The sequence below is a fragment of the Knufia obscura genome (genome assembly GCF_036327395.1).
Source record: "Knufia obscura strain CCFEE 5817 isolate CBS 148926 chromosome Unknown scaffold_2, whole genome shotgun sequence".
NCBI classification, from domain to species: Eukaryota; Fungi; Ascomycota; class Eurotiomycetes; order Chaetothyriales; family Trichomeriaceae; genus Knufia; species Knufia obscura.
In genome coordinates, this window is record NW_027042688.1 from 1,976,564 (window position 1) to 2,002,031 (window position 25,468).

Consider the following 25,468-nt stretch of genomic DNA (forward strand, 5'->3'; position numbering starts at 1 on the left):
TAGAGTACTGCAACCCCGTCATGTGGCCGATGGCCGTTGTCTGCAGCAGATGCGGTGTTTCGGCCCGCATAACTATCTCGAAGGCACGGGCTGCAATCGAGCAATACCAACAAGTCAACGTTTGTCTATGCATCATCGATATCCTCGACACAGTGGGCAGTGGACGCTTCTTCAGAGGCGCGGTAGAAGCAAGTGTCGGCATCCAGCGAGTCGTTTTGCCCTCCCTCGGCATAGTTTCCTCGCCAGCAAGCCGGGCTCAGCTTGCCCACTCGGGCGGCAGCTTTATGCGATATAGCCTCCGACAGGAAACTCCGGCCGAGTGTTTTGCCCGAGCGCAACTTCTATCGATGCATCCCATCTTCATCAACCATGTGGTGAATTCGATAAAGTGAAGTTCAAACCATCCCGCTCATCGTGAGATAACATACTCCTAACATGACACGCAACCTGAGCCTATTCGTCGCCTGCAATCTCGTGAAATGTTGTGCCTGTTAATTGGCGCCCCTGTCCAGCCACCCGGATTGCAATTCTGGTGGCTGGGCTACGACAATGCCTCGATCAACTTCCCTGCCCTTTCCGTGATGGGACTTACTGTGCTATGATAATTGACTCTAGCAGATATCAGAAGCAAAAGAAGATCAAAACTAATCATGCCGGTTGTGTTATCGAACGAAGGATGGGTGAAAGTGCCAGCACCTCCTCCACGCAAGTCAGCAAAGCCCGTCAATCCAGTCAACGCATTCCGAGGGCCACTTGCCTACATCACAGGACGACCAGAGTTCAAAGAGCCAGTCAAGAAGCAATCGATAAAACAGCTACTTGTTGAAGCTGCTCCCCCTCCACCGCCAGCTCAGAAACCATCCCGCTCAAGCAAGCCACGAGATCGAGTAACCTCAGCACCAGTCCCAACGAAGAGCAGGCATAGAGCACCAACAGAGATCTTCGAAGAGGTAGACGAGGAGATAATCAGTCCACAAGTACGCCCCGACGACTCAGCATCAAGGAGGAGTGCCTCACCCGCAGCATCAAGACACACAAGAGCAGCGCCCTCGGTCAGGTCGCGACGTGAACCAGCCAGGTCAGTCTACGACGACGACCAAGACGGCCATAGACACAGTAGATCAAAACGCCACGTCTCATCCCAGCCAGTCTACTACGATGACGAGCCGAGACATCACCGCAGTGAAAGAAGCTACCAAAGAGAACGCAGTCGAGATCGATACCGTCCCGACCCGTACATGCACAACTACTCGACGCCTCATCTGCCACAGATACAGCCGATAGTCATCTACTCGACACCTCCACAGCAACACATGGGCTGCGGCGGACACCATGGCTGCCACAGCCAAGCACAGTACCAGCAGCAATACTACGCACCCTCGCCGATGGTGCAGCCTGCTCCCGCACCTGCAGCACTCCCTGCCCCGAGTCCTGCTCCTAGACCTGCTCCGAGCGTAGTAAGCTCCGGTTCAAGTGGGAGCAAGGCCAGCAAGGCGATGAGCTACAAATGGTATACAGCTACGCAGCCCCTGGCGCTGTGATGGAAGAAACAAGCAAACGAACGGTCAGAGACCGAGCTCTAGACCACTGCGTAGCAATTGTCGCAGAAAGGGCTGCTGATATTCTTGTAATACATACAGCAGAAGATACGAACAGACGACATAGATTGATTGCCTCAAACACCAAATTGTATACCTAGCATGAGCAAGCCGGCGCATTGGTTGGAGCGTTCCAGAATTGGTCAGAAGGGTAAGTAAGGTCATTGGGGTATATAGAATTGTAATGAAATCAACTGAGAGACATATTTTATGATCTTCATCAATCTGCGGTTCGTCATGATTCTGGTAGATCATTGAATGCGCTCATGAGGTGCTCGGTACTTGCGGCACCTCACCAATTTATTCCTGATCTGAACCAGATTTCGTGCTGGAAGGAGGAAAGGGAGACCCCGTAAGAGCATGATCGAGCCAAGGAAGCGCCGCACATCATCCACGCAGCAGAAGAATATTGAAGATCCGAGCCAGAAAGCATCAAGATATAACTTTGCTTGCATTAATCCAAGCTGCACGCCTGCTTAATATCTGAAGCGCATGGTCGAGTTGGAACCGGGCGCATTTTGCGTCACCTTCGTACCACCATTTGGCAGCTTCACCCTGAACAGCACATACGGCTTCTGTCGTCGATCAACACCACCTTGGTACGATGGGCTCAACCACAACTGGTTCTCAGTGAAGTAGAGATAGCCATCGAATCCTACCGACAAAGTATCGGTCCAGCTGAATCGCGGATCTCTGACAAAGGTCGAAAGAATACCAGTCTCCGGGTTGTAACTCGAAAGGCTGTTATCCTCGATATTGCCAGCATAGATGCGGTTGTTGGTGTCCGTCTCCATACCATCCTTCAATCCAGTTTCTCCACGGAAGCCTACAGCACCCCGGGCCAGGATCTCAGCGTATGGACTTTGGTCACGTAGACGTTCGGTCGGTACGCTGTAGAGCTCGCGGCCACCAGTTGTGGCGAAGAACAATGTTGCACCATCGGCAGATAGAGCAATGCCATCAGCACCAAAGTTGACATTGCCGATGGGCATGCCTGTTGTGCCGTTCATGTATACTGGTTGACCCCAGATGGTAGGGACGAAGCCCTCGTCTGCCTGGGTGGCTGGTATGTTCATGAGACGTCGCCAAGCTTGTCCTGTTCCGAGGTCCACTACCACGATCGCATTGTGTGCTTCGGGGGAGCTGTCAGTGATGTATGCGACGCCTTGACCAGACTCCGTGATTGATGGGTTGAGGTCGAAGCGGACATCGTTCAGGTACTGGTCAGGTTAGCGCGCGCACTTGGAAGGAGTTTGAGAATCATACCGAGACGGCTGGAGCAGCCATCGGGTCAAAGACGATGGTCTGAAACACGGAATTCGTCTGCAGGTCAATTCCGACCAGTTTTGGCCCTCCATATGCTGCAGTCAACTGTGTGCCATTCTGAGTCGCGACTCTTCCGGTGTCCAGAACCCAAAGGCGATCGGCAGGATCAATCACCACGCTCTGCACGCCAATGAAGTAGTCAGCAAGACCTGCGCCAGTTGGTGGGAAGACCGTGTTGTTGATCCTTCCTCCGGGTGGAGAATTGATCGCGGCACTTGGATATGGTCGTTCGGTGTTGTTCGAGAAGATTTCGGCGACGGTGTATGCTTGGTTCATGGGGTCAAGCGCAGGAGGATAGTTCGAGAACATGCGCCCAGATCTCGAGACCGCAATGCCTGTATCCGTTAGTATATGCTGAGCTGATTGTGAAAGGCTTTACCTGTCGGCCATTGGTCGTAGTAGAGATGGGCGATCTCGACTTGCGGACCGTACGTGCCTGGGTCCCTAATCACCCCGGGATCCTGCTGCTGAGCAACAGTCGCTGCCACAAGGGCTGCAACGAGAGGCGCGATTCGAGTCATGGCGGAAGGGTGCTTGTTGAGGAAGACAGCTTGGACCAGCTGCGTCGCCCATATGTAGCTACCCAACTTCTTTCCATGTTGTCATCGGCCGGAGGAGCTGCGCCATACCTTCCATACCTTGCATACTCCGTAGCTCGTCCTGTTCCTGGCAGCTCAAGCATCCGGATGCAGTTAGCAAACGTCATGGACGGCTGTTGAAGCGCAGATCAGGAACAGCCAAACCAACCTCTCCCGGCCCGCAACGTAATCTAACCAATCATAGTCCCGTGTGGGGACGGATATCCGATAGCCGGGACTTGATTATCTGCTGCAGCGTTCCCAGAACGCTACATACAAGCTGCGATATGAAGGACATGGTTGTTGTGATGTCTCGTATACTTTTTCTAGTTTGCTCGCATCTCGAGCCGTCAAGAAGCGAAGTTCGCTGGGACAATATAGACTTGAAGTTTCTCATAAGACACAGTGTCCAAGCCCGGACCTTTCCCACGTCACCAGCAGTCCTCGCTACGAGAACGGCAAGATATACCACCAACACAAGAGGAATGCAACCATTCACACGTGAGGTATCGTTGATTTGAGCTGCAACAACAGGAGTGTATACGCTGTCAACCAGTGACCCGACGCGATTGAACGCGTTCTCTTGGCACGGAGAGAAAGTGCCTCGGCTCTCAGCTTCCACCTCACGCTGTCAAGTTACCGACGCCTCGCTCCATCCCATCATGATGTTCAGAGCCCGAATACCTTGATGTCTCTACGGCTGTCGAGAACAGTGTGTTGATCTTTGCTGTTCCATCAAGATGACTCAACCCGTGCCTGTCGTTATCGGCGTCGGCGATATCGTGAACCGCTCCCTGAAGCTCGAAGACGCTATTGAACCGTCCGGACTGATCTTGCAAGCAATACAAGAAGCACTCGCAGATGCTGGACTGTCTAAGACAGATCAAACGAAACTTCAAAGTAGCATCGACAGCATAGCTGTGGTCCGAACCTGGACATGGCCCTACCCTGATCTTCCGGGCCTTCTTTGCTCCAAGCTCGGCATTAGCCCGACTCACAAAGAGTACACTGATCATGGAGGCAATCAGCCAGGGAGACTTTTCGACGAAGCTGCAAGGCGGATAGCTCAGAACAAATGCAAAGTCGCACTAGTCACCGGTGGTGAAGCTCTCGCATCATGTATGAGCACTGGAGCTTTCGTGACTCTGCCGCTGACAATAACGCAGTAAACGCCTTCGCCAAAGCCAAGAAATTGCCGCCTCCAGGATGGACAAAACTCGAAACAGTCGTCGACTCAGTCTTCTCTCCAACAGGACGAGATCTGCCCGAAGGTAGTTTCAATGCTATGGTAGGTCAAGCTTGGGCCGCTGACAACACTGGAGGTCTCGGTAATATTCATAATATCGGAGCACCCATTCACATCTACCCACTATTCGAGAACGGCTTTCGAGCTCACCGAGGCCAATCCATAGCAGATAACAACAAGGAATCAGCGAAGCTGTATGCTGAATTCGCGAAAGTGGCAGAGAACAACCCTTATGCTTGGAACAACGGTCGGCCTGCTGCGACAGAAGAATATATCGGCAGCGTATCGGAGAAGAACAGGATGATCTGCTTTCCATGTATGTGTAGTGGAACTGGCCTGACATATGCTGACGAGGGCAGATCCCATGTTGATGAACGCCTTCAATACTGTGAACCTGGCAGGCGCCTGCATTCTCACCTCAACAGCATTCGCTGAAGAACTTGGAGTACCGAAGGACAAATGGATCTATCCACTTGGAGGCGCAGGAACTCGAGACAGCTATGACTGTGAGTTTCTCAATATGGAAGGCGCGTAGCTGACATCTTCTAGTCTGGGAACGACCAAACTTCTTCTCCGCTCCTTGTATATCCAGATCCATCGATGCGGCATTGGAAGCTTCGGACCTCAAGAAGGAGCAGATCGATTGCTACGACTTCTATTCGTGGGTGGCTCTATCTGAGTCTCGCGATGACTAACACGTGGCAGCTGTTTTCCGATTGTGCCAAAGCTGGCATGCGCACATCTTGGTCTAAGCCTCGATAAGCCTGAAAAGCCCATCACGCTCCTTGGTGGTCTGACCTCTTTCGGCGGAGCTGGTAACAATTACTCTATGCATGTGAGTGGGATTATGATGTTCGTGCTCAATGACTGATCCTCTTTGCAGGCATTCCCCGCCATGGTCCGCGAGCTGCGAAAAGGAAAGATGCAGCGCGGTCTTGTTCTTGCCAATGGCGGAGTCGCTACGTATCAATACGCTGTCTGCCTCTCGAGCGAACCACGAAAAGACCGATCTCCATATCCAGGAAAGAACCCTTTGCCAGCCATGATCACAGATGTTCCTGTTCCGGAAGTCGACGCAACTGCTGAAGGAGAAGCGGTGGTCGAAACATATACAGTCGAGTTCGACCGGAAAGGCAACCCTTCTCGAGGCCATGTCGTCGGCCGGCTGAAAAGCAACGACCACCGCTTCATTGCGAATCATGGTGACGAATCGACGTTACAGCAGTTGTCAAGCTTCTTGAAAGAGCCAATTGGCAGATCAGGATACGTCAGACAAGACAAGGAGAAGAAAGGGCGCAACTTGTTCATCTTCACCGAGTCGTCCAGGTTGTGACCTTTCAGCGCTTGACCTACTGGCAGCATTGTGGAGGTCTAGTGAGGTTTGTATGACCGAGATCCCAAGAGCATGCACTTCCACTACTTCAAAGTCCCAGGTAGTACCGTCCTTCCATTCAACCTATCTAGCTTCGGTGCATGCTCAACATCATGCCAAAGTCAAACCATGGTGAAGAAAATTTGATGTCAATGAACGGACATGTAACGGAGTAAACACATTCACAGCTACCACGTCACGCACTCCCACATCAGCCGACCACGACCTAAGTGGTATTCTATTCTTTACGTCGCCTGTGCCAATCGATCGATTCCTGGATCTCCTACTCCATCTAAACCAGTGCAGATCACGGCCACCAACCCAATTTACACGGTCGAACAAGATTCGTCTACCTCAGAAGCAGATATTCGACATACCGAGCAATGAAGTCGCCCTGGGTAGATTTCAGCTCTACCATCACGATTGTCGTCACGAATACCGGCACCGAGTTCGTCGTTCACAAGCATGTTGCCTGCAAGAAGTCACCCTTCGTCAAAGGAGCTATGAAAGAGCACACCCAAGAAGCTCAGGAGCAGAAGATTGAATTCGCTGACTGGGACGACGATGAGGCAATGCGAACCATCATTGCTTGGATGTATCAGGGAAGAAGCGTTCTATGCCTACCAGCATCTCACTTGGACGATCTCTCCGCAGCTACCCAAGTTGACAGACTGCAATCTCGACTGGTCAAACTCTACATTCTTGCTGATCGAATGATGATGGCTCAACTCAAGAACAACATCGTAGATTGGTTCCACTCGATTTCTCGTCAACACTACATGAGCTCCGACGCCATGCGCATTCTATTCGAGACAGGCCCATCTGAATGTCACTTGAAGACTTTTGCTGTTTGGGACATGACCCAGCAGCTAGATTACAAGCTCAGAGGCGGTGATAACGTCACAGATGAATTGGAACTCCGACGAACTCAGCCATTTGACATACCAGTAGTAGCCCATGCAGTCTTGCAGATGCTTCTGCATGGACAACCAGAATGGACTGATATCTGCGCATTTCATGAGCATGAGAAGAACGAAGACCGGAGCAAGTGCGAAGCAGATTCGAGCTGGGTGAGAGCTGAAGACGATGAAGTGATGCTTGATGGGTCAGTTGATGCTAGCGAAGAGACCGGTAACCATTGAGCTACCCCTGAGTGCAGCTCAAGCGAGTGTCCGACGCTGCCGTGTTCGCGAAACTGACAGTTCCTCGAACAGTGGCTAGACTATGGACACTCATCTTACACACAAGCAAATACTGGATCATGAGGGGAGGAGAAGCCTAGGAAATGAGATGGCGAAGGATCAACTTGTCTCCACAGCCCCTTGGGCCCAATTCGCACTGGGTATCAGAATCAAGACATGACTTGAACGAGGATCACGAATGGTTCTTCGACGACGCAAGTACTTGCCGTCAAATTCGCTCTTCAGTCACATTTAAAACCTAGGCTTTTGTATGAGTTGCTAACAAGTCACGTCGTGCCAGTGTCCGCATTGATGGCGCGTCAAATGGTCTCGAATCGAAGCAGTCTCGCCTAAGTTGCCCCTACAGCGATTCATCTATTTTATAAGGACAAGAGGGCCTAGCACTAATGTGTTCTAAGATCTCCCACCCTTCATCGTTCAGCTGCTGAGAGATAATGTTGTGGAATGGAGAACAGTGTGTAAGATATTATATCACAAATCGTGATATATCGTAGTAGATATACCTGTAATAAGTACCTTTCTACTATCACATATATCTGTTACGGTTGGCTAATCACAAGCCAGCACGTGACCGAGCCAGCACGTGACCGTTTGCTCGGTTTGCACCTCGGCGACCTATCTTCGTCGCCTCGGTCGTAACCTCTAGTTTAGACCTCCGTATAACTTTTCATCAATATAATATACGTTACCTGTCATTTAAGACCCGTAATATTAAGTTATACCGCCTATAAGACTCTCGGCAATAACGGTTCGCACCTTACGGTACGACAAGGTACGATACGAATTATAGTACCCTTACTTTAGCGATAACCTCATCGCATTCACGACACGGTACGGTACGACCTAGTGGTAATAGTCTATAGCGACCTCGTCGCAAAACCAGAATCTAAGCGGTAAGGTACCCGTTAATTTACTAATAAGATTATAGCGACTACGCCGACGCGCGCAATATTACCCTTCGTAGTAAATAAGTATTAGAAGGATTAGAAACACTCCTATAGTATAAGAAGTAAATAGAGAATAATAAAATCCCTAACTACGATACGAGTAGAACCCTCTTCCTTTCCTTATATATAAACCTTTCCTAACTACGCTTAAGTAGTTCGTACCTCTCTTATACTATATTAAAAGATAACTTAAGATAGCTAATAACTAGCTAACCTAATTCTAAACCTAGCGTAACGACTAACGTAATAAGCTAAACCCTAAAAACGATAATTTAAATCCTAAGAATAATAGAGGCGCGGTTAAAGAAGCTCCTCTTTTAACGGCCTCGGGCTACTTAGAGAATACCGCGATACCTCGTTCCTTAACTCTTACCTTAAATAGCGATTTGTTAGAGGTACTCCTTGAAACTGACTATATAAGGATAGTTAGAGCCTTAGAGGGGTCTCAGGTAGTTAGGTTAACTATTATAAGGTTGTTAGGTATAGGTACGCAGCTAGGGCTCCTATTAGGAAGGATATAATGAAGGCGTATAGGAGTGGAGTATACGGAGCTAAGAGTATAATTACTAGGTAGGTATAAGTATGTAATATGAGTTGACTACGGAGAGTCTATCTAAAAGAGTGACTAGATCTGAAGCAGTATATATCCTTTACGTACTCTATACGCTCTGTGGGCTCTATTATAGAGTAAACAGATCTAATAGAGCTAACCTACTTAGGGCTAAGCCTAATACGGCAGTTACTCGGCCTCACTCCTTCTAATTAGTTTATAAGTTATACTAGCCGTTCGGTAACCGTGTTTATATGTTTTACCTGGTTATAATTAGGCTAGCGTGTAACACTATCCCCCTTTAAGGATAGTTCTTATCCTAAGAACGAATCTTAGTAATAATATAAGAAGCTGCCTGCGCCTATATATTTGTCGTAGGTCTTCTCTAATGATGTTTCCTTCTTTCCTAATAGGTATCTAGAAACGCTCTCGTCCTAAATCCTTAACCTCTTATTGTTATAAGACTATAAACAATATTAAAAGAGTTAGTAGGGAAGTAATGGCTCTATGTACAAATTATGAGAAACACGGTGATTTGTGCTTAATAATGGCGGGGGTTACGATATATAGTCCCTGTACGCGGAAGAATCGTAAAGGTTATAATAGCTAATTCTCTTACAGCGAGTTCGATACCCTAGAGTCTTAAAAATTAAAATTAAAGGCGGAAGCTCGTATAGGACGAGATCTACTTGCTTAAAAGGCCCGAGAGTTGCTATTAGTTGAGCAGCATCTATCTGGTTTAGAGAAGCGCTTAGAGCGCGTGTTATAATAGTAGAGTGATATAGTCCGGCGGGAGGTACTCGCGTTGGAAGCGGTGTCGGAGATAAAGGGTTACTTAGAGGAGTAGCCGTCATTATTTAATGCCCTATATAACGCCTCGCTCGTCGCCTTTAACGATACGTAGTAGGCCTCTCTTCTAGCCTAGGAGTTAGGCTAGGGTTTTGTCGATGGAACGCAGTAATAAACTCCTTAGGTATATACCTCGCTGGTTCCTAGGTGTTTTCTGATTTATCATAGCCTAACTACTTAACTAGGTATCTTAGCTTACCTTATCGTCTCTAATAATCTAAAATTTTATTAAAGTCGTATACCTCTTTTTCGTTTTCTAGATTAAGCTGTATAGTAGTCTAGAGTTTTACGCCCTTAGGTACTGGTTTAAGAAGAGAAATATAGAATATAGAATATATTCGTATATTCTTCGGTAATTAGAGCCTATACGTAATAGTCCTAAGTTTCTTCTTAATCTTAAATAGCTTAAGTTTTGTATAGTCCAATTTCGAACTTAGTCTTTTTATCTTAATGTTTTTCCTAACTAGGTAGACGGGGTCCCCCTCTAAAAAGGTCGGTCCCGTAAACCTTTTCTTATTTACGTATTTCGAGGCTCTTTTAGCAAGGAACTCAAGGTCCGTTTTGAGTTCGTTATGGAGTTCGTAAAGTAGGTCGACTTTTATTATCGCCTTTTAGTTAGGTTAAGGCGATAGGACGTCCTTAAGCCTTAGGTAAAATCCATAGTTAGCATAGAATAGAGTCTTGTCGTTAGCTAATTTATGATTATTAAAGCAGAATTAGGCGACTAGTAAGAGTTTAACCTAATTATCTTAGCGATAGTTAATGTATCCTTAAAGGTACTACTTAAGAATTTAATTTATTCGTTCTGTTTATTTATCTATTTATAGGTAGAACGAAGTTAATATCTTATATTTAGTCGCTAGAAGCTTTATTAACGATTTCTAGAATTTAGAAGTAAAGAGCTTGTCTTAATCGGACACAACTTCTTTTAGTATCTTGTAATTGGCGAAGACCGTTTAAAGAAACTCGTATACTAGGTCTTCGGCGGTAGATAATTCTAGGTAAGGCTTAAAGTAAGAGTACTTTGTAAGCCTGTTATAGACAATAAGGATGCTATCGTAGGTCACGCCCGTAAGGGGTTCCTTTAACTTAGGTAGCTTTATAATAAGGTCTAGCGTAATCGATTTCTAGGTACCGGTTAGTGCTTTTAAGGGTTGTAGTAAGCTATAGGGTTTGTGCCTAGCGTGCTTGGTGACGTGGCACGTAGGATAGTCCCTTATCTATTGTTCGATATACTTTCTGATTCCTGACTATTTATGGTCCCTTATGATTAATTCAATGGTTTTATCTACTCCTAGATGTCCCGCTATTGGGTCGTTATAGTAAAGTGATATAATCTCGTTTCTCTCCTCTAGGCTTAATTCCTCCTTAGGTCTTAAAGATCCGTTATTTAGTAGGAGTCCGTAGGCGTATAGACATTCGTTATTTTCGTGGCTCTAGTATTTATTTATTATAATCCGGTAGTCCGTCGTCGCTAGTTTATAGCGTCTCCCTTAACGGGTAACGTAATAGGGTGTTGGTTCTAATGTAGCGAGGATAGGTTGTGTGTACGTAAGGTACTCTTCCTCTTGCTTTAGCATAGTCCGTAGATCTGGTTTAAGGTCTTTTATATAGTCTAATTATTGACTTAGGGCGTCGGCTCGGCCGTTTTCGGTCCCTTTAACATAAAATATCTTAAAATTATATATAGCGAGAGTTTCGGCCTATCGTACTTAGCGTCTATTAAGTTATTTAGTAGTATTCTAATATAATAAGTTCTTATAATCTAAGTAGACCTTAATAGGGTACTTAGGTCCCTTAAGGTAAACTCTTTAATGTTAAAAGGCTTTAATAATAGCTAGAAGTTCTTTATCGTAAATATTATAGTTTAGCTCGGGTCCCGTTATCTTTCGGGAATAGTAGGCGATAGATCGTATCTTCTTATCGCTATAGACCTAGGTAAGAACGGTAGTAATCGCTCCGTCGGAAGCGTCTGTTTCTAGAATAGTTTATAACTCTAGATCGAATAAGATTAAGAGTGGTGCCGTTGTAAAGGCTTTCTTCAAGAAGTTAAATGCCTTCCTGGCTTCTTCTGTGAAGTTGAATAGTCGTAATACTTGCTTTAGCGTACCAACTATAGGTGGCTCACTAGCGTTGGTTTTAACCGTTCGTATAAGGTTTATAAGTGGTATCGCTACTTAAGAGTAGTTCCTAATAAATCGTTAATTGAAGTTAGCGAGGCTAAGGAACCCCTATATATCCTTAATAGACTAAGGTACTAGCTAGTTAAGCACAGCTTAAATCTTACTAGGATCTATCCGGATACCTTTAGTGGAGATAATATATCCTAGAAACTGTACTTCAGTCTTATAGAATTCGTATTTCTCTAATTTAACCGATAGGTCGTGTTCTCTAAGTTTTTATAAGACCTTTTTAATATGCTGTACATACTCCTTTATTATTTTAGAGTAAATTATTATATTATTAAGGTACGCGACGTAGAATATATTAAGGTATTCTTATAGAGTATTATTAATGAGAGCTTAGAAGCTTACTAGGGCGTTAATTAAGTTAAACGGTATAATATAGTATTTAAAGAGTCCAAAGCGTGTCCTAAACGCTGTTTTCTATTCTTCGCCTTCTTTTATTCGGATTCAATAGTATACCTCGCGAATATCGATAACTATAAAGAATTTAGCGCCTTAAAAGCGATCCTGTAGTTTATTAATCCGTAGTAAGGGGTAGATATTCTTTTTAGTAATATCGTTTAATTTACGATAGTCGATATAGAGTCGTAGTTTACCGTCTTTCTTAGGTATAAATAAGATTCCGTGTCCTACTAAAGATTCTAAGGGTCTAATAAATCCCTTCTTTAGGTAAGTGTCTAAATACGCTTATAGAGCCTCTTACTCTTTTAGTAATAATAAGTATAATAGTCCGAATAATGGTTGTTTACCTTCTACTAGGGGTATTTTATAGTCTTATAGTTTATATTCGGGTAAGGCTTCCTTATCGGTTTTTTCTTTAAAGATATCTTAGAATTCTTAATACTTCGGTAGATACTATACGGGCTCGGTAGAAGCTAGTAACCTTCCTATAGGTCGTAACTAAACTGCTTTAATAAAAGGAATCGCCTTTCTAGAAGAATCGCTTCTGTGGCTATATCGGGAAAATAGAAGTCTATTTTTGCTTTAGTCGATCTCGGGGTTATAAGCTTTTAACTACGATATTCCTAGAACGATATCGTACTTTATGTTAACGATATTTAGCGAGAGTCGCTCGCTATACTTATTAACCTCTAAGGTTATAGTACGGAGTTCTTAATCTACTATAGCGTAACTTACGCTAGTGATCCCGGAAAGATTATAAGGAATCGCCTTATTCTTTCGATATCGAGCTAGTTTATTAGCTATTCGTTTATGGACATACGTTCCTAAGGCTCTAGAATTAATAAGAATATTAATATTCTAGTTATCGAGTATACCGCTTAAGACAATACATCGTAAGTAGGTAGGTCCCACAGTGTTTAACTAGGGTCGTAAGGACTGTTCCTTTAGCGTTAAAGAGAGCCGTCTAAGCTCGGTCCTGCCTACTCGTTTAAAGGGTGGTAAAGGTGCTTCGCAACGTCCTTAAACGTATACCCTTTATCTCAGTAATCGTTAGGTTATTGACGCAAGGCCTAGTTAGCTTCTTCCCTGCTTAATTCTCGGTGGGGTTTATAGGGATCGTAGTGATAAACGTGTATGTGTGGTACTGTGTATAACGCGTATATAGCTAGTCTGGGATATATATACTCGTTTTGGAGGTATTCTTCTCGGGTCGTCTCGTCTAGGAAAGGGGTACGAGCTCCTCTGGTTGTATAATGTATTTTAACTAGTCGAATCGCCTTCTAGTTAACTTATACGACTTCCTAGATTAGATTATCGATATCACTAACGTTTTCTTTCGTTTCCTCTTCTGGCCGCGGAATCTCTTGCTAAGGTTCGGCTATTATAAGTTGTTCTGTATTAGATACGTCGGTATTAATTATACCTTCTAGGGTAGGTTCGAATCGAATGCGGGTGATTATCGTCCCTTAGTAGCCGTGCTGTTAATACTCGTCTTCGTTTTCTCTTTCTTTATACGCTGCGATATCGTAGATCGGTATTTTAATCACCGTACATTTACCTCGTCTAAGGGCGTTTCTATCGTACGCCTTATGAGTGTATTATATATTTTAGAAGTAGTATAGGTCTGTGTAGTTAACTTCTACCTAGAAATTCGTTCGTAGGTGTAGATAATTACTTATTACTACGGTAACTACTGCTTTCCCTTAGTCTAAGCGTGGCTCGGGTTCCTTATATCTTTATTTGTCCTTTCTACTACGGGTAGTAGGACCTGCTATTATAAGCTAATACTCCGGGGGTAAGCCTCGTTAAGCTCTTTATAGCTATCCTACTAGTTTAGTATTATTAAGCTAATTTTTAGCGCGATACTCTTTTACTATATGCCCTAGTTTCCTATAGTAGAGACAGAGCTTATTCTTAATCCGCTTATCGCGCTCTCTCTATATGAGTTTTCCTCGTTTCTGAAATTTCCCCTTATTTAGTTAATTTCGTTTCTTTTATGTAGTATTAAGATTCATTAATATCGGCCTATAATAGTTCTTCGGATATTACTTAGGTTTTACTATATTAGGTTTATTCGGCGCGCGAAAGGTAGAGTTATCTTTTCCTACCTTCTCGAGACGTCGTTTATAGATCCTCTCGTTAATTATTTATAACTAGGTAATTATTACTGCTAAGGTGTTGGGCTTCTCTACTCTAGAAAGCTCGTCCTTGATTTCCTCCTTTAGTCCTGTGTAGAACGCAGCCGTAAGGGCTAAATCGTTCTAAGTGATGCGTGACTTTAGTTATTAAAATTATAAAGCGTAATGGGATACTAAACTGTTCTATCGTAGTGCTTAAATCTTAAGTTTAGCTTCTCGCTTTTCGTTGACGTCCCTATAGATTTTACTAATAATAACCTTAAAGTTTGAATATATAGTAAAGATCTACGTAGTTTCTACTTTCTTTCCTTAAGGATCTGGATTTATAAAATCCCTTAGATAAGGTTCGAACCAGTCTGCTGCGTCTTTTCTAAGGTAGGTAGAGGCGTATACCGTCTTCTACTCTTCTGTCTTAAAAGAGTCTGTATAGAAGAGTAGATTAAGGTTGACCTAGTTAAGGAACTATTATAACTTCTTTCGGTCTCTATAAAAAAGGTTTAGCTAAGCTACTTTAAACCCCGATAGTGTAAAGGTAGCTCGGGGTAGTACCTCGGTAGTCGCCCCTAATAAGGAAGCGTTATCTTTTACTTAGCCCGCTCGGCTTAGTGCTTATAAACCTATTATAAGGTTTAAGAATTAACCGATGAGTTCTTCGGTAGGAGTTAGTTAAAATAGGGGTTTACTTATACGTACCTAATACTTCTTACTAGAAGTAGTAGTTAAAGTGTTAGAGGTACTCCTTAAAACTAACTATATAAGGATAGTTAGAGCCTTAGAGGGGTCTTAGGTAGTTAGGTTAACTATTATAAGGTTATTAGGTATAGGTACGTAGCTAGGGCTCCTATTAGGAAGGATATAATAAAGGCGTATAGGAGTAGAGTATACGGAGCTAGGAGTATAATTACTAGGTAGGTATAAGTATGTAACACAAGTTAACTATAAAGAGTTTATCTAAAAGAGTAACTAGATCTAAAGTAGTATATATCCTTTACGTACTCTATACGCTCTATAGACTCTATTATAGAGTAAATAGATTTAATAGAGCTAACCTACTTAGGGCTAAGCCTAATACGGCAGTTACTCGGCCTTACTCCTCCTAATTAGTTTATAAGTCGTGCTAGCCGTTCGGTGGCCGTGTTTACATATTTTACCTAGTTGTGATCAGGCTGGCGTGTAACACGATTATACCCTTTAGCTATATCTTAAGATACCCTCTTTAAGTAAGACTAGTATTAGCCTATAGTTCCTTCGTTAACTAGAAGACCCCGTAGTAACTAACGACCTAGAGTTCTGTTATAAGGCCGGTGTCTCTACGTGACTAGTAATAGTACGAGTGGAACCTCTGTGGTTCTACTTAAGTAAGCTAAGTAGGATATTAAGCCAGTAAGTATTTAATATAAGGTTAAGTTATATATAGGTAGGGTTCTAGTATAACTTAGATTAACTATAAAGACTATAGAACTTATATAAAGGGAAGTTATAGCTATATACTTATATCGCTATTCCCTAATAAGGAAGGCTTAGCCTAGTATACTAGTGTACTAATATATTAGTATATTAATAATCTAATATACTATAAACTTAGTATACTATAGTTACCTCTTTCGGATAGTTACGTAACCCTTTACGTGCTAGGCTTCCTCGATAGACTTTCCTATATCCTTCGTCCCTAGCCGCATAACGGCCTAGCTAATATAGTCCGTAATAAGTTCTTTAACTTTACTAACGACTTTATAAATAAGGTTACGACCTCTACTAGTAAAGTCTCCTAGTACGATATATAGCGAGTCTAATAGATAATATACCGCTTTATTAAAAGATATACTACTACTACCCGCGACTATAACCTAATAATTATTAAATATAAAGATATTAAGTAGAAGCTAAAGGAAGTAACTAGTTAACTTAACGTTATAGAAAGTTAAGAGATACTAGCAATAGAGAATAATAGCCGCTCTTATTAAAGAACTAGAAGATAGAGCCCGCTTATAGGAAAATAATATAACGTACTATAAGAATAAAGTAACTAAAAAAGACGGTTAGATCCGCGACTAAAGGAATAAATTAATCGCTTTAAGATAATACTTATCTAAAGTTATATGGGAGCTATACGTTATAAATTAATAAGTTTAAACCCTTTAGTAGTAGTAATAGTAGTTATAAGGTCGTATACTATACTTTTAAGAGCCTACGCCTTACGATAATAGTCTCGTACCCTTACTTAATCGTTAGTTAAACTCGGTATCTCTACCGTAAAAAAGTAATACTAGTTATTCCGGCTACCGCTTTAATATAAACCTCTTTACTAATAGTAATCCCGCTTAAGACCGAGGTTAATAATACGGTAGCTATACTACTTATTATACTACCGCCTCTAAGGTACGTACCTTAACTATTAGAGGAGATCGGTTAATTAAGATTCCTAACTCTTTTATATTTAACGGAGATCGTACTAAATACCCGTAGTAAAATTTATAGATAAAGACTAAGCTATTCTATACTCTAATAAACCTAAAAGAGAGCGGCGGCGAGCTAGTAGTAGTTAACTATATAGCTAATTATTTAGAAGGTAAGGCTTTTTATATTATTAAGCCTCGCCTTAAGTTATTATACCCTAATATTTTAGTATATTATAAGTCGGATAAGAACGTCTTTATAGCTCTTAATACCTACTTTAATAAGTTTAATTAACGTAATAAGGTATTAGCTAACTATATTATACTTAAGTAGCGTTTTAATAAGAGCTTTATAGACTTTTATAATCGCTATAAGGCCTACGCTCTTATTCTAAATAAGAATAAAGAGTTAGCTACTTACGAACTAATTATTAAGCTAAATAATCGCTTTTATAATAAGATCTAAATAAACGTCTTTACTAAGTATACTAGTATAGCCTAGGTTTATGTCGCTTATTAGCGCTTAGAGATTAACTTCCGTTACGTTAATAGCCGTAAGGGTAACGCTATAGAGGCTAGAAGCGTTAGCTTAAGTAAGAATAAGATATCCTTATCTAAGTTTAAGAAGAACCTCGCCTAGTTAAGTTTAATCGGCTCTTTAACCTTAACCTTTAACTTACTACCTCGCAAGGCTAATAGGAAGGTCCCCTTACTAGCTTAGCTAAAGGGCTTTAAGCCGCTAAGCTATAAATAAAAGATCGTATACGCTACTAAGAGATAATACTAGGGTTATTATAAGATTAATTATTACTTATAAGACCTATAGTATATCGTGAAGAGATAGCGTAACGCTAATAATAAGATATATAATAACTAAGTCTAGGTTACTAAAGTAGCTTTAGAAGAAGACGGTAACGCTATAAATAAGAAGGAGTTTAAGTATTACCTTAATACCTTATATAATAATAGTAACGACTCGGAAAATAAGATATCCTAGTTTATAGTCTCGAACTAGAACCCTCTCTATTAAAGCCGCTTTTAGAGCGTAGTAAACTAGAGCTTTAGGTATTATTAATATCCGGATCTAACGAGGTATTATAGACTCTTATCTCTTATACTATTACCTTCGCTAATACGGAGCCGTTATAATATTAAGCGCTTATTAATTTAGGTATATAATCCTTATTTATATCGAAATAACTCGCTAAACGCTTAAAGCTTAAGCGGATTAAGCTAAAGTTTAATTAGAAGATAATACTAGCCGATTCTAACCTCTTAAAAAGATTAGTAATTACCTACTATATAAAGTTTAACTTAGCTATCGGTTAATACTTTAAGACTATTAAATACTTTATTACACCCCGTCTTAGCTACTTTATTATTTTAGAAAAGGGTTAGTTAAAGCGCTATTACATATAAATAGATTAGAGTAACGATATAATTATATTTTAGCCTAAGTACTATTATAGCTACCTACCTTATCGGTAACTATATATCGTTTAATTCTAAGATAAAGCTTTATTACCTTAGGAAGAAATAATTATAAACGGTATTAAGATTTCTACTTACTTAATTAGCGACTTCTATTAAATTATTTAGTAATAATTAACTAGTAAAGTCGTAGTCTTTTAGCTATCTATATAACTACTAAATCCGAAAGTTAAGAATAAGAATTCGGGCTATCTAGGATCTATAAAGTTATAGATAATAGTAATTAACCTTAAGAACTTTAATAAGTTTATACTAGATAAGAATAAACCTAATTTATTAAAGCTACTTAATTACTACTACTATATAGCTAATTTATTCTATCGGCCTAATATAGATATATTACCTTTATACCGATTAAGCGTTAACTACGAAATCTAATTTATCGTAGACGAGAAGTTAGGTAAGCTTTCTTATAAGAAGCCTTATAGTATAACTAAGAAAGAACTTATAGCCGCTAAGAAGTATCTTAACGAGATACTTATAAAAGAATTTATTCGTAGCTCGTTATTACCGGTATTATTACTTATTATCTTAGTTAAAAAATCAAGAGAAGGATTACGATTCTATATTAATTATTACGCTATTAACGCTATTATTATTAAGAATAGGTACTCGTTACCTTAAGTTTATAAGATATTAAATAAGCTATATAGAGCGAAGATCTACTCTAAGTTTAATATTACTATAGTATTTAACCGACTACGTATAATAAAAAAAATATAAGTAAAAGATAGCCTTTACTACGAGGTTCGGTTAATTTAAGTATATAGTATTACTATTTAGCTTATATAACGTACTCTCTTTATTTTAGAGTTATATTAATAACGCCTTAAATAAAATACTAAACGAATACTATATCGCCTACCTTAATAACGTTTTAGTATATAGTAATACTATTAAGGAATATAAAGTATATATCTTAGAAGTATTTACTAAACTTAAGAAGGCGGGTTTATACGTTAATATTAAGAAGACTAAGTTTTACGTTTAAATCGTTAAGTATCTTAAATTAATTATAACTACTAAGGGCCTAAAAATAGATCTTAAGAAGATTAAAATAATCTATAATTAGAGTATACTCTGTAACGTTAAGGACGTACTTTTCTTTATAGGCTTTATTAACTTCTACTATATATTTATCTCGTAGTTAAGTAGATTAGCTTTACTACTTACCGAGTTAATAAAGACTAAAGATACCTCTACCTTTAGCTAGAAAGTACGCTACGCCTAGGCTTTCTAAGCCGTTAAAGCGGCGATTACCTTAGAAAGAATTCTATAATACTTTAACCTAGATGCCGATACTTAGGTAGAGGTTAATATATTTAACTATGTAGTAGCGAGTATACTATTATAAAAAAACTTAAAGGGTATTCTATAACTAGTAGTATTCTTTTTAAAGAAGATAACGCTATAAGAATATAACTATAAGATCTATAATAAGGAACTACTAGTAATAGTTTATATCTTTAAAAAATAGCGATTAAAACTAGTATTACCGGATTCTACGTAACCTATAAAGGTTCTCTTTAATTATGGTAGTTTAGAATACTTTATAACTACTAAGGAGCTAAACCGATAGTAAGCTTAATAAAGTAAATTCCTCTTTAAGTTCTAGTTCTAGATTTAGTATCGCCTAGGTAGATAGAACGTAAAGGCGGATAGCTTAACGCGAATATTAGTAAACCGACCTAACGAATAAGACGAACGTATAAAGTATTAATATTAAATAATACTTAAACCCGCTAATTTAGATACTAAAGTACTTTTAGTATAATCCTTCGTAAAGGTAATTAAGATCGCGCTTAACCTAGTTAATAAGAAGCTCATTAATATTACTAAGTTATTATAAAACGTATATACTTCGGATAATATATTATAAACCTTAATTCGTATTAAAAACGAATATCTTATCTTACCTTAGACCTTACCTACCTTTCGTATCCTCCTCTTAAGCTGTTAAATATCCTTAGCGGACTATAAAGTAATAGTAGGATTTCTATACTATTAGAAGAGGGTATAGGTACCTAAGGCGATAAGACTAGTAGTAGTATAAGATACTTACTATCTTATACTTAGCGGTTACCCTAGGAAGATTAAAACCTTTAAGCTAGTTAACTATAGCTACTTCTAGCCTAGTATATTAGAGTATATTAAGAAATACTATAAGAACTATTATACCTATAAATATATCAAGGCCTTTCGTAACGTATACTCTAAAGACCTATTATAACTATAAGTTCCTAACTAAGCCTAAAGATATATTATAGTTAACTTCCTTATCGAATTACTAAGATTAGAAAAGTATTAAAATATTATAATAGTAACTAATTAACTAACGAAACTACGATATTATATTCTTTATACTAAAATTAATATAGTCTCTACTACGAAGTACTTTTAGTATTATATCTTTAAATACTACGGCCTTTCTAATACTATTATCTTAGATTAAGGATTATAGTTTATTAGTATATTCTAAAAGAGACTTTATACCCGTTTTAATATCACTTATAAGCTATTAATTACCTTTTATTCCGAATTTAACGGTTAATCTAAGAACTTAAATTAGATTATAAAGTAGTATCTTAGAGCGTACGTTAATTATTTTTAAGACGACTAAGTAAAGTAGCTACCTATAGCGGAGTTCGCTACTAATAATTATATCTTAGAGATAATAAATATAACGCTTTTCTTTATAACCTATAGTTACTATCTCTACTTATTAATAGTTCCTTATAATAACCTATTTAAATTATTAGGCTTCAGTAAGGTCGATAAGCTTAAGGCGGATAAGTTTACTAAGGTAATAATAAAGCTCTATACTTATCTAAAGGAGTAGATAGTCTACGCCTAAGCGTACTATAAGAAGTATACTAAAGGCTAAACCCTATCGCTAGACTACTAGATAGGTAATTTAGTATAGTTAAATTTAAGAAATATACGTACGAAGCGACCGGTAAAGAAAATAGATAATAAAAATATAGGGTCTTTTAAGATTATAGAACACGTAAATTCTAGGGCTTATTACCTAAAACTCTATAAGATAATATATATTTACGATATCTTTTATACCTCTCTTCTACGACCTTATACGGCGAACGATATAGTACTAAGCTAGATCCTAAACCCGCCTTCTTTAATTATAGCTACTAACGACGCGGGCGAAGAGAAAGAAGTATAAAAGGTTAAAGTAATTCTTACGTTAAGGCTATTTAGTAAGAGTAAGAAACTATAATATAAGGTTAAATAGAAGGGTTACGTACCGAGTTAAGCTAATTAAAAAGAGATCGCCGGCTTCTATAATAAACTCCTTCTTAAATACTATTTACGTTATCCTTAACGAGTTAATTCTTATAGCGAGTACGAACTAAATAAGATAAAGATAAGAATTACGAAGCTTAAATACCTTAAGGGAGTTTAGGAATAAGCGTAGCCTACGTAACCTAAAGAAAGAGCTAAAGCTATTTAATATAACGCTATTTACGCTATTATAGTACTATTAATAGAGGTACTATAAATTATCTTTTAGTACTTAGCTTCGACTAGAACTATAATAACTAGTAAAGTACGTCCTTCAAAAGGTTTTACTACTATAGTTTAATAATAAACGTAGTTCTAGTCTTATAACCTATAAAACTAGCTTTATATGCGATAGAGGGTCGTAGACTAATTATAATTAGCTAGTATAAAAGATCCTAGTACCTACGCTTATAATACGATATAATCTAGTTTCTATATCTAACGGAAGTAGTAGTGCACTAGCTAAATAGTTATAACTCCTATTAGAATAAGCGCTAGTCTTCTAAATACGAAAAGATAGATTAGTATAGTACGTATAATAGACTATACTTAGAAATTTAGTTACGTAAGCCGCTTCTATAACGATTTCGAAAAGGTATACTAGAATCTTCGGCTTGATATTAAGAGCTAAAATAGATAAAATAAGGTAATAAAAGAGTAAGTTTAACTTAGACAACTAAGTTACGAAATTTTAGTAGAGGTTTTTTAAAAAGTAATAGGTCGCGAACGCCCTACCTTAAAAGAGGGGGTAATATTACGGTTAGCTAATTATAAGCTAGTACGTAACCGTTTACTCGGTTTATACCTCGGCGACTTATCTTCCTCGCTTTAGTCGTAACCTCTAGTTTAGACCTCTATATAACTTTTTATTAATATAATATACGTTATCTATTATTTTAGACCCGTAATAATATTATATATTATATTATATTCTATAATATATTATAAAGTATATTTATTAGGCTTATTGTATAGATCTACTTTACTTACTTAATATAAAGTTAATACCTAGTAGTCTTATTAATATATTTATATACGTCCTAAATTTAAGTTAGGTATAAAGTATATTATATATAGTAATCTTAGCGCTAAGTAAAATACCTTATAGTACGTAAAACGGACTAAGAGCGCCTACGAAGAGAAACTTAATTTAGTTAAGTATAATAGTTTAGATAGTTAAAGTAAGACTTAAAGACTTTATACTTATACTTAAGTACTTTAATATTAAATACTTTACTTATATTAAACTTTATTTTCTTTTATAGCCTTATTAAGCTTATTTATTATTAAATAGCTTAATAGCTAAAGTATTTAGTAGAGTATTCTTTTAATTATTATATATACTATTTAACTAATTATTTAAAGTATTTAGTAAAGTATTAAATTAACTTTTTAATTATTAAGTATTTATTATTTTAAGTATTAATTTAAGTACTATATATATACTAACTAAGTATTAGTTTAAGTATTAACTTATATATTAAGCTACGAACTAACTTATATATTAATTTATATATTAATTTATATATTAATTTATATATTAATTTAATAGTTTAGATATTTATTTAGTTTTTAATTTAGTAGTTAAAGTATATACTAAAGTACTAACTTTACTACTTAAATATCTATTTAATTCTTAGTTTAGTAGTTAAAGTATTATACTAAGTATTATTTTAACTATTTCTTTTTTATTTATTAAATAATAAAGAGAGGTATTAATTGAATTAATCTTTAACTAATTAATTAATTAAAGTACTAACGAAAGTATTAATTTACTAATTTATTAACTTACTATATAATTATATAGTTATATAGTTCTGTATTTATTTAGTTATATAGTTCTATAGTTCTATAGTTATATAGTTATATAGTTATATAGTTAAGTAGTTAACTTATTACCTAATTATTACTTAACGAAGGTAAGGTAAAAGCGAAGATAAGAAAGAAAGAGAGAAATAGCTAAATTCTAAAGTATCTACTACTTTACGTATTACTATTACGGCTATTTCTTTATACCTTACTTCGCTAACGAGCGATCTCCTTTAGTCGGAAAAACTTTTATAAATAGAGAGTACGATATAGTAAACTTAGTAAAGTAATCGCTATTACGTAGAGACGATTCGTTATTACTATATAGATAGTAGAAGTTATAGCGTAATAAGTATAAAGAAGATTTAAGGTATTATAAAATTATATAATTTTATATTATATATAACTAATTAGATATACTAACTAATTAAATATATAGCTTTCTTAATATAGTTTATAGTAAGATTCCTACTTTATAAGATAATATATTACGATATATCGTATAATATAATATAATATATTCTATTGTAACTTATTATATTACGATATATAATATTAGAATTTTATTTATTATATTAGTAATAAATATTAAGGAAGTTTAGTTAGTATACTATAATAGTAAATACTTCTAATTAGACTAAGTATTATTACCGATATATATAAGTAAAATAAAACGTTTTCTTATATAGAATAAAATAAAACCTATTATCGATTAACTTATCTTAAAGTTATATAAACGTACTATAATAACTAAGTTATTTAATATTAGCCTTATTAAGATAAATACTAACTAAAAACGTTAATTACTTATAACTTATACTTATATTATAATAATACTCCTTTTATATATACTATATTAACGTTAATATTAAGTAGCTTAAGAAATATAGTTACGTATTATTATAATAAGGAAACGTAGTACATATTAACTAAGAGTATTATTATAATTACTTAAAGCTTAGAATAACCGTTGGTAACGTTAAACTAATATTAATACTACGTTCTACTTCCGCTTTACTAAGGCCGAGATAAAAAGGCTTATAATATTACTTAATATTAAGAGATATACCTTTAAAGGGGGTAATAGACCGAGCGCCTTATTCTATAAAGTAGGAATCTAAAGGTATTTTATATTAAGAAAGCCGTACTTCTAATTACTCGGTATATATATTTAGTTATATATAATTCTAAATTATATAACTTTACGATACCTTAAATCTCTTTACGTTAAAACTTCCGCTTTTCGTTACTAGCTACGCTACGATAACGAATCGTCTCTATATAACGGTATTTAGTTCTTTAAAACCGCTAAATCGTACTCTCTATCTATAAAGATTATTCGAAGTCGTAAGACTTCTTCGTTATTAAGAAAGGCGCGAAGGAATTAAGCTACGAAAAGGCTTAGATACTATAAAATTTAGGTATCTATCTCTCTCTTTCTCTCTTACTCTCTTACCTTTATCTTTATCTTCGCCTTTTCTTTATTACTTATCTTTAGTTCGTAATATATACTTACTTACTTAAAATATATAACTATATAACTATATAACTATATAACTATATAACTATATAACTATATAACTATATAACTATATAACTATATAACTATATAACTATAGAACTATATAACTATAGAACTATAGAACTATATAACTATAGAACTATAGAACTATATAACTAAATAAATACAGAACTATATAACTATATAACTAAATAAATACAGAACTATATAACTATATAATTATATAGTAAGTTAATAAATTAGTAAATTAATACTTTCGTTAGTACTTTAATTAATTAATTAGTTAAAGATTAATTCAATTAATACCTCTCTTTATTATTTAATAAATAAAAAAGAAATAGTTAAAATAATACTTAGTATAATACTTTAACTACTAAACTAAGAATTAAATAGATATTTAAGTAGTAAAGTTAGTACTTTAGTATATACTTTAACTACTAAATTAAAAACTAAATAAATATCTAAACTATTAAATTAATATATAAATTAATATATAAATTAATATATAAATTAATATATAAGTTAGTTCGTAGCTTAATATATAAGTTAATACTTA

The 25,468-nt window shown here is 37.5% G+C and overlaps 4 protein-coding genes across 4 annotated transcripts; 3 read left to right on the plus strand and 1 right to left on the minus strand.

Moving 5' to 3' along the window:
• Positions 1-650: 650 nt before the first annotated feature.
• Positions 651-1,541, plus strand: PMZ80_002573 (uncharacterized protein; the record flags this gene model as incomplete). Its single annotated transcript, XM_064871005.1, has 1 exon — positions 651-1,541. The coding sequence occupies one exon, from the start codon at positions 651-653 to the stop codon at positions 1,539-1,541; it is 891 nt and encodes a 296-aa protein (XP_064733458.1).
• A 533-nt stretch (positions 1,542-2,074) lies between these two features.
• Positions 2,075-3,445, minus strand: PMZ80_002574 (uncharacterized protein; the record flags this gene model as incomplete). Its single annotated transcript, XM_064871006.1, has 3 exons — positions 2,075-2,818; positions 2,865-3,259; positions 3,304-3,445. 3 exons carry the CDS (start codon positions 3,443-3,445, stop codon positions 2,075-2,077), a joined length of 1,281 nt encoding a protein of 426 aa, XP_064733459.1.
• A 797-nt stretch (positions 3,446-4,242) lies between these two features.
• Positions 4,243-6,081, plus strand: PMZ80_002575 (uncharacterized protein; the record flags this gene model as incomplete). The annotated part of the gene is made up of 6 exons (XM_064871007.1): positions 4,243-4,621; positions 4,669-5,064; positions 5,108-5,254; positions 5,298-5,409; positions 5,454-5,583; positions 5,632-6,081. The coding sequence occupies 6 exons, from the start codon at positions 4,243-4,245 to the stop codon at positions 6,079-6,081; spliced, it is 1,614 nt and encodes a 537-aa protein (XP_064733460.1).
• Positions 6,082-6,503: 422 nt separating this feature from the next.
• Positions 6,504-7,262, plus strand: PMZ80_002576 (uncharacterized protein; the record flags this gene model as incomplete). Its single annotated transcript, XM_064871008.1, has 1 exon — positions 6,504-7,262. The coding sequence occupies one exon, from the start codon at positions 6,504-6,506 to the stop codon at positions 7,260-7,262; it is 759 nt and encodes a 252-aa protein (XP_064733461.1).
• Between the last annotated feature and the right edge of the window lie 18,206 nt (positions 7,263-25,468).